General features: G+C 37.0%; 1 protein-coding gene and 1 pseudogene across 1 annotated transcript; one reads left to right on the top strand and one right to left on the bottom strand.

Moving 5' to 3' along the window:
* The first annotated feature begins 1,056 nt into the window (after nucleotides 1-1,056).
* LOC112000505 (vacuolar-processing enzyme-like) lies at nucleotides 1,057-3,916 on the top strand (annotated as a pseudogene).
* A 3,281-nt stretch (nucleotides 3,917-7,197) lies between these two features.
* On the bottom strand, nucleotides 7,198-8,637 carry LOC112000521 (uncharacterized). Its single transcript, XM_024032675.2, has 4 exons — nucleotides 8,608-8,637; nucleotides 7,831-8,004; nucleotides 7,659-7,730; nucleotides 7,198-7,565 (listed from the first exon to the last, which is right to left on the bottom strand). Exons 2-4 carry the CDS (start codon nucleotides 7,993-7,995, stop codon nucleotides 7,365-7,367), a joined length of 438 nt encoding a protein of 145 aa, XP_023888443.1. The 5' UTR covers nucleotides 7,996-8,004; nucleotides 8,608-8,637; the 3' UTR covers nucleotides 7,198-7,364.
* Between the last annotated feature and the right edge of the window lie 1,162 nt (nucleotides 8,638-9,799).

Here is a 9,799-nt window from a genome sequence, read left to right as displayed (position 1 = left end):
CCTGCGGGTTTGGGGATTTAGATTTAGTTGTTAAGATTTGGTGTTTCTTGTATGTGCTTGTTTTATATTTTAATTTCAAATGTATTTGGTTTCTGTGAATAGTTTGTGTGGGGCCTGAGAATTTGGCAACCCCGGCCCACTTTTTACCCGGCCCAAGGCCCATGCCGAGGAGGAGGAAATACTCGGGGATGAAGCGTGAAAACCTAAATTGCCAAGGAGCCTTGCCGAGGATGACTCTGCCCTCGGCCAGCAAAGACCATAGGAGGCCGAGGAGCAAAGCCAAGATTGAATTGTCACCTCCATATTAAATGCGCACAACTGATTTTCAGGCAGCATTAATGAGAAATGACCCCTGAGCAATGTTTCCTTAGTTGCTGCAACTCGCTGGGAGTTTTGGTAAGGTGGCTGATGGGACGGGTTGTCAGGGGAAGGCATGGATGATCAGCAAGTGGAGGAAAGGGATCGTTGGAGGAGGACTATATAAAGGAGGAGAAATAGATTGAGAGGGGGATCCCTACGGAAGAGGGAAGACTAGAAAGCTCCTCGGACTGGGCCGAGGACAGATTCGTGAGGACGGTTTCAGTTCGCCGGCGTTCGGTGGTGGAAAACACTGCATAGGGCGTTGTCCGCTTACTAGGGCCTAGCTCTTGAATCTGCTCTCTACAAATTCATTGTTTTGGGCTACCTGGGCTTGAGTCCACTCACTCAACAGTAGAAGTGCTCAAACCCAATCCCTACAATTGGCGTCGTCTGTGGGAAGAACTTGTGTGTTAGTAAGGGCAACGACCAAGCATGGCAGGATCAGGCCCTCCTCAAGCAGGCTCCCATCAGCCTAAACCGGTCATGTCCCAGCATCAGGGTAACTCCGCCAACCCCGAGCGCGATCGAAATGAAAAGAATGGAAGATTTCGAGAGGGAAGTGTGCATACCACTCAAACCAGCAAAAGCTACTCACGTGGGGATAGTCATGTGCCCCACGGACAAAACAACAATCGGGCTATACAACCAAAAGAGGTTAGGAGCCGCGCGACCTAGGAGCAGAATGATGAACAAGCCATGCAGCGAGAGATAGACGATTTGAAGAGGAGGTTGCACCATGCACAACGAAGGCGACCTCAGCCTAGCCCCGACCTGCCCTCTGACAATGAAAGCGATGATGACTACAGGCAAAGATCGAGAACCCCCCCAAGCGAAACCTTCTCCTATGAAGAAAAGCACTACCGGGAGCGCAAACGTAAAAGCCCATCTCCTAGGGCACTGGATCAGCTATCCAAGTCGCCTTTCATGCGCCACATAGAAGAGGCCACCCTTCCTCGGCGGTTCCAGCAGCCAACCTTCTCCATTTATAATGGCAAAACAGACCCCGTGGAGTATGTGAGCCAGTTTAACCAAAGGATGGCTGTCCATTCTAAGAACGAGGCGTTGATGTGCAAGGTTTTCCCTTCCAGCTTGGGTCCAGTGGCAATGAGGTGGTTCAATGGCTTAAAGACGAATTTCATAGATTCGTATAGACGGCTGACCTAGGCCTTTGGCTCTCACTTCGTTACAAACAGCATAGCCCCACGGCCCTTGAGCGCGCTAGAGCTTGGTTGGGCAACTTATTGCCCTAGAGATCCTCAAAATCCTCCCCCCAAAGAATATCACACATTTTTGGGTGACTTGTATAGTGTGGATTGGATGGAAGACAGGTATGCACAATATATGCATTAATTTGTATCAATCATGTTAGTCATATGAGACCAAAAAAAAAAAAATCAGCTTGCAAATATCAGGTTCACTTTGGGTTGATTATCTTAATTTGATCACTTCTGTTTAGGTGTTTTATTATTAGGCAGAACAAAAATTATTTGTATACACTGTTTTGTTTTTTTGCTCTTGAATGAAGTGTACACCTTGATAGTGTTTAATTTCTATATACTTGTATGTGCGAGTTCTAACAATATGAGTTTGTAAGCAGTGACATACACAATTTGCGAACAGAAACTTTGGAACAACAGTACAAATTGGTAAGAACCAACTGCAATATATTGTTATTGAAATTCTAAGGTCAATAAATTCTAGTTCAAGTGACACTTCCTCTTCGCTTAATAATAGAATGAAGAGTAATGTGAGTTTATGACCCATCCGCATGATTAAATCAAATGGATTTTATCTCTCATCTTGTAGAAAAAACAAGTCAAAATCACGATAAATTATTTTTCATATCTTGCAAACTTCCTTCATGTCAAAAATGGATACAAATATAAGGATAAAATATGAATAAAGGATAAATCTTGTTAATCTGAACCATGAAATTGATCAATTCAAATACAAAAGATTAATTAGTACATTTTAGTTGTCTATCATATCAAAAGTGTTCAGATATTGTTTGTGCTCATATTAATTGTTGATAGCATTTTATGATTTCAATATGCTGGCATTCACAGATTAAAGTGAGGACATAAATAACAACTTAGATCGTAGCTCTCATGTCATGCAATATGGTGATATAGGTCTTAGCCAAGCCAATCTCTCTTTTTATATTGGTGCAAATAGTACCGACACTTTTGTGGATCAATCTAAAGACTACTTGTGGTCACCTTCACAAACTATCAACCAACGAGATGCTGATCTCGTCCATTTTTGGGATAAGGTTTATTCTCCAACTCTTTTAATTTCTCATTGAATTTTTCTTGAATAATGTTAGGGATACTAAAAATTTTACTACATATGTCTTACACACAATACCAAAAAACAAAAATGATGCTAAAAATATTACAAATTTTACTACACTAACTTTCAAATTATTGGAACCGTAACATTACTCCCTCACAACAATATACAAGGAGCTCTTGATTGAAAGGAACATAGGCCACTAGATATAGGCTTTTCTTTATTGATGTGAAATACCCATGCTCAAACTTTTCTTTCTAAATTTTTTCATACAGTTCGAAAAGGCTCCCAAAGGCTCTCCAAGGAAAGTTGAAGCTCGGAAGTAGTTTGTTGAAGCAATGTCATATAGAATGCATGTAGATAGCAGTGTGAAACTTACTGGGGAGCTTCTATTTGGAATCGTGAAAAGTGATGAGATGCTCAACACTGTTCAACCTACTGGGCAACCACTTGTTGATGACTGGGACTGCCTTAAGGCAATGGTAACGTTACCAACTCTAAGCTTGAATTCCTATTAAAAAAGTCAGACATGTGAGTGACTACCATGCAGCAATATTGCAGGTCTTCGGCTACACCAAGATTACTTTAAAAAAAATAAAACATTTTTTGAAGGGGTAAATTTGTGGCTTGGCATGGTCACAATTAGTTCTGAATTAAAATGAAATTATTATGGTTCTAATCAAATTAATATATTTTGCATTTTTTGGACAAATAAATTACTCCTCTATGGTTTGACCCAATAACAATTTAGTCCCACAAATTCTTTCAATTGTTACATTTTGACCTCCAAAGTTTGGTTTGAAATGAAATTTTAGAGGTTTGATGATGAGCCTAGTGCTTTCATTTTAGTCCAGATCTTAAGAGGTTGAATGTAAAAACTGAAATTCTATGAACTAATTATAAATTGTAATAGGACCAAACTACAAGAAGGTAAATTGTAATTTTAAAATTTTCAATTACTTCAAAGGAAAAAAAAAATCTAGGTATATACCAAGTTAGAGGATTTTAACTTAAATTAATAATAGTCAATAATCTTCAGCTGATCTATAATAGTGTGTTCTGATCAATCATATCTGTGTAGGTGAGGACTTTTGAAACACATTGTGGATCACTATCCCAATATGGGATGAAACACATGCGCTCCTTTGCAAACATCTGTAATGCTAGGATTAAGAGGGATCAAATGGATGCAGCATCAGCTCAAGTTTGTGTTAGCGTTCCTTCTGGGCATTATAGCTCTTTGGAGAACGGATTTAGTGCATAAATGAAGCACAATGCACAACTTGAAAGACCAAAACTTGAAATGTAGTAACCTATACTATACACAAGTTTATAACCTTACTGTATTTTGATCATAGTTCTTAAGATCACATCACGTTAACAGAAATAAAAACTTTACTTGTTATACCAATAAAACAGAAGGCAATCTTGTTATGCTGTTTTGGACCTATGTCAATATAAATAAAATGAGCGCAATGGTCATTTTGGTTAATTTTCAAAGCAGTGTTCCATTATGTGCTTTTTCTTCCTTTCTAATATACCTTCTTTTTTTTTTTGGTTGATATGCTAATATACATTGTTGAGGTTTAACTACCTAGGCCAGAATTTAACCCTAAAGCCAGCAAATAGACGAAAATGCAATAGGCTTGTCAATCCGATATGGCCCAAGAAGAAATAGGCCTACTAATTGGGCAGTTGCTTTGCTGAATAAGGAACCCATAAAATCAATGTGTTTCCATTGGACTAGGCCTAAGCCCAAGGAAAATTCCAAGCCTAACTAAAGGAGGGGAGGTTTGTATGGATAGTGGATACAGACCACGAGTGCATGCATTAATGCCCAAGGTCCATTGTTGCTGAATTTACTCACTTTTTTAGCAAACGCATATTAACCCCTTTTTTAGAAGAAATTGCATAACTACCCTAGGTTGCCTTGATTCACCAAATTTATAGAAAAGCCAGCTAATTTAGTGGGATGCCCAATCTCTATTGCCTTTCAATAAAAAGAAATTGCTCAACCAAAATTTATTTTTAAAAATGGTTTGGCTTGCATTCAATGCTCTAGTTCACTGGACACCACACAATGCGAATATATGTCTAAAATTGGTCATGTGTTAACATCGTATTTTCATTCAATGCACCCGAAACTTTTCCCTCTCCAAAACTAAGGATGCAACTAGCCCTTGAAGATTGTGCATTTTCATTTCCCTAATGCAAAAACAAGATATTGACTTCTCAATGATAAAATCATGGCAACTTTCAACAAAATCAAGCTAATCCTTATAAAATGGGAAGAAACACACACACCAAAAAACTAAGAAGACACTCACTAGATCCACAATTTACCATTCTACTCTCAAAACCATCTCATCCCTCAAACAACAATAACCCAAGTGACTAGCAACAATAACACAAGGAGTTGTTGAAAGTTGCCATGATTTTATCATCGAGAAGTCAATATCTTGTTTTATGGAAATAGCAACAATAACCCAAGTGACTTTCTTGTTGAAATGAAAATCAAGTCAATATCTTGTTGAAAGTTGCCATGATTTTATCATCGAGAAGTCAATATCTTGTTTTATGGAAATGAAAATCATGTAGTCAATATCATCGAGAATTTTCCTACCGCATAATAAGGAAAATTCTAAACATCATCCATTTTCACTATTATGGGCTTTACTCTTGAAAATTTTGTCAAGCCCAAAATTAGGCCTTTTAAAGTGAGCGGAAACGGCCGAATGACTCAAAAGTCCATTCAGCGGAGATTTCAATGCTTCTACGCTTTCTGGGCTTGATTCATTCATTCCACTGGGTTCATAAGTCAGGCAATCCTGTAGTGACACGTAGCTAAAACAATGAACGATTGGAAATAGCCTATAGCCAGAGCCAGAGCCAGAGCCAGAGGCAGCAACTAGCAAGCAAAGTGAGCCAATCATTCTTTCATCAGAAACCACGTGTTGCTGTTCTCTCCGTTTGTTCAGAGCTCCCTTTTACGTCGCCGTTTTGCCACCAGATTATCGTTACTCCTCCTCTCCATTCTCGTTCAATTTCTCATCGTTACCGACCTCTTTTTCTCTGTTGTTGGTTTAGGTTTTGGGGCATCACTATCTAATTTTCCTACACTTCTGAGCTCTATTATCAGGGCACTGATGTATTTTTATGATGCAACAACACCTTTGTGAAGGATACTCAGCCAGGAAAGAGTTTCTCAAAAGCAATTGTTGCCACGCTTCTTAAGAACTCACAAACTTACCTTCTAGTTTTTACTGATGCACAAAATGTTTTCAATTGTCATCAAGGAATGAATATTTTCCTAAATCTGATGCATCACCTTCTTTGATATCCATCTGTCCATAATTTTGGGTTTTAAATGGAACTCCAGTGACTAATAGATCTAGTAAAAGCAACAATTCAACCAGGAATAAATCTAGTTGATCATGCAGTCCTTTACAATTATGGTAGTTAGATATTGTATTGGAATATGCAATTATGGTAGAATTTACAAAGCACAATTGCCTAGTGGTAAAGCGGTTGCCTTAAAGAAATTTCATCACTTAGAGACTAAGGAATTGAGTTTTGACAAGAGTTTCAAAAAAAAAAGTCAAAATGTTAACAGAAATTCGACATCGAAATATTGTTAAACATGGCTATTGTTTGCATAAACGTAGCATGTTTTTGGTCTTAACCAATAATGTTGAAGCTTTGGCATTGGATTGGATAAAGAGGATGGAGGTCATATAAAGTATAGCATATGCCTTGTCTTACATGCATAAGCACGACTAAACTTCTTGATCCTAATTCTTTCAATCAAACTTTATTTGTTGGGACTTATGGTTATGTTATTCTAGGTGAATTATTCTTTTATATTAGGCTTTTTAGATAATCATGCTACTTTGCTTACTTTGTTGTTTATTATATGAACCGAACCATGTGGTGGCAAACAATTTCTTTTACAGTTGAACTAACGTTAACGGAATTTCATTGCTTAGATGATCCAACAGACCCAAGCACAACACCTTTGTGAAGGATACTCGGCCAGGCAAGAGTTTCTCAAAAGCAATTGTTGCCACGCTTCATAAGAACTCACAAACTTACCTTTTAGCTTTTACTGATGCACAAAATGTTTTCAATTGTCATCAAGGAATGAATATTTTCCTAAATCTGATGCATCACCTTCTTTGATATCCATCTGTCCATAATTTTGGGTTTTAAATGGAACTCCAGTGACTAATAGATCTAGTAAAAGCAACAATTCAACCAGGAATAAATCTAGTTGATCATGCAGTCCTTTACAATTATGGTAGCTTAAGGCAAGGCAGGGGCAATTGAGTAAAGCATGCAAATATAGCCTACTAATTTCATTCAAAGAGAGTTTATATCTCCGTATGTTATGGGAGAAAGCCATGAACTCCCCCTTAACCAACCTGACATAGAGGTAGTGACAAACAAACAACACATTTGAATACCACTTCCCAAAAAATTAGATATGCTCGAGTCAAATGAATCAAACAATCAGATAAACAGCCAATTGAATACGTGCGAAAGATAGAGACACAAATAATTTTGATTATATTAAAATTTGCAATGTTATATTATGCTGGAATAAAACCAGAAAACAGACCGTCACAACAATAAAATAAGATCCAAAAGACCCAAGCACAAAGATTAAGCTAATCTTGAATTTATTTAGAGAGAAGTGGAGTAGGATACAACTACTAATTGGGGACAACTAGTTTACAAGTAACGGGAAAAACTTCAGGAGTAGGATAAAACTGCTCGTATATTGCAGCTTCAAATGTTTTCAGAGTGTGGTCAGCAGCACCACTGGGCTTGGCCTCGAATTGAATATAATGATCATTTTCTATGCTAAGGTATGTCTGCACCCTCACAAGCCTCACAAATTCAAAATTTGTATCCTACAACAATTGCACAAAATCAAAGAATTAGGAAGAGATATAAATAAAGCATATATAGATGATGGATATTAAGAAGAAGAAGAAGAAATAAACCTTAATTTTGTTGTAATCATCTAACATCGACTGTGCTTGGGAGGTAAATTCAATTCTTTTCTGCTCAGAAAGCTGAGGAAAAAGCAAATTATTTCCTCATAAAAAATAAAAATAAAAAGACATACACTACACTCACAACGCACAATGTAGTAGCACAGCAGTACATATATACCTCCGAGGCGAGGGTCCATGCTGGTGGAGCGCAAACTCTAATACCTAAGTCAAGGCCAAAGTCAGTAAATTTTTTGGTAGGTTGCTTCACTTGTTCACTTTGCATATCAGGAAAGTCTTGGTTGTAGAATGGAAACCCCCTGTCCACATACTTCACACCTGCCATGATTCCTAACTTCGAAACCCAAAAGGGAGAGGGGTTAAATAAAGTTTGTATTCCAGCAGCAAAAAACATACATACAGTTACAAGTCCCTCTTTATTACCTATATATATAAGTACAGATTTTATCACAAGAGCACACATCATTTTCATTCATTCTGATTCACACAACACAACACAAGCATTCATAGTTTGTTTGTTTGTTTTGAACACAAATCTCAAACACAGTACAGAGATACATACGCAATAACAAACAAACAGTTGCAGAGCATTCAAATCAACTACATAACAGTAACACACAAAACCCAAATTCGAAGTGTAACGAAATTAACATTATGGAAGCTCCAAAGGGTGCCCTAGAAGCTTCGAATCCAAGCAAAATGGATAAAAATATACGAAAACCTCCATTCAGATGAATTAAATTACAGACACAATAGGTAAATCTATATCTCTCAAATCTTATTTTGTCTCATTTAGTTGATCTAAATATGAAGGACCTAAATTCACCAGATTAAAACAAATTAATCATATACGTACGTTACGGTTTCAGAACAACGAGCAAGAGATTGAGGGTGATAAGAATAAGAGAGAGAGAGAGAGAGAGAGAGAGAGAGAGACCGAGAGTGAGAATGAGAATGAGAGAGGCGAGCCGAGTTGGTTTAAAAAATTAGAAACCCAAGTAAAAGTTAAGAAGAAGAAGAAGAAGCCAAAGACACCCAAATACCCACAATACCATAAACCTAAAAGACCCAAATTAGCAAACAATCAAGGATTGTAACCCATAAGGAAACAAATACAAACATAGATCTTAAGAAAGAATTTTTTTTTTTTTTGAAGAAACGGAGAAATAAAAGAAGAAGAAGAGATACTTACTACAAAAATAACGAGTCATCTTTCTTCCTTANCTGGTGCTAAGTACTCCTTGTTTTCGATGACATCTATGGTGCACATGTTTGCATGACTGTACAGCATGGAGGTGGTTCCAATTTGCTTTGTATGGGTTGCATCTGCAGCTCGATATGATTGAGGAGCTTTTAAGATGGATTTCGAGTAAAATGGTAAAAAATACATTATTTTTTACCATTATTGACATTGTTTATTGTAATTAAAGTAACATCATTTTATTTCTAAAAAAAAAAAAGTAACATAATTTTCATTTGGACTCACCATTGTAAAAAAAAAAATTATGTTTTTAGGCTAATTAAAACACTTAAGGAGAGCTGTTTCCCAAAAAAAAAAACACTTAAAGGGAGCCTAGGGTGGTTTTGTGCTCTTGTTGGTTAAGTTATGTTAATTGATTGACTGTCTTCCTATAGTCGAATGTTAAAATGAATAGAGTAATGTTATGTGGCATTTGGTACAAAGGAATCCACATTACTCCTGACATCTAAATTCCTAGGAATGTGGAATCACATTCCTAAGAATGTAGTTATTCCTATATTTGGTTTATTCCCAGGAATCTTAAATGAATTATTTATTTTTCCCATTCTATCCTTAGATTTGAATGTGAACTACCAAGTCATTTAAAAAAAAAAAGGTTAAAATTGTCAATTTATAAAAAATACAATTTCCTTTAAACTTGGGAATCTGGATTCCCACCTGTTTTAAAGGGAATCCACATTCCTACTAAGAGGGGTTTAAGGGAGGAATCCAGATTCCCCTGGCATCTGATTCCCTAGCATGATTTGCAACCAAACATGTGAATCTTTAAACATTCCTAGGAATCCTAAAACATTACCCTGTACCAAATACCACATTAGAGTTATTATGAATTTTATTATACAGACTCTTACGAACTAATATGTCAACA

The sequence above is a fragment of the Quercus suber genome, unplaced genomic scaffold (genome assembly GCF_002906115.3).
Source record: "Quercus suber isolate HL8 unplaced genomic scaffold, Cork oak 2.0 scaffold_465, whole genome shotgun sequence".
Classification (NCBI taxonomy): domain Eukaryota; kingdom Viridiplantae; phylum Streptophyta; class Magnoliopsida; order Fagales; family Fagaceae; genus Quercus; species Quercus suber.
This window is presented reverse-complemented; position numbering and strand designations above follow the sequence as displayed.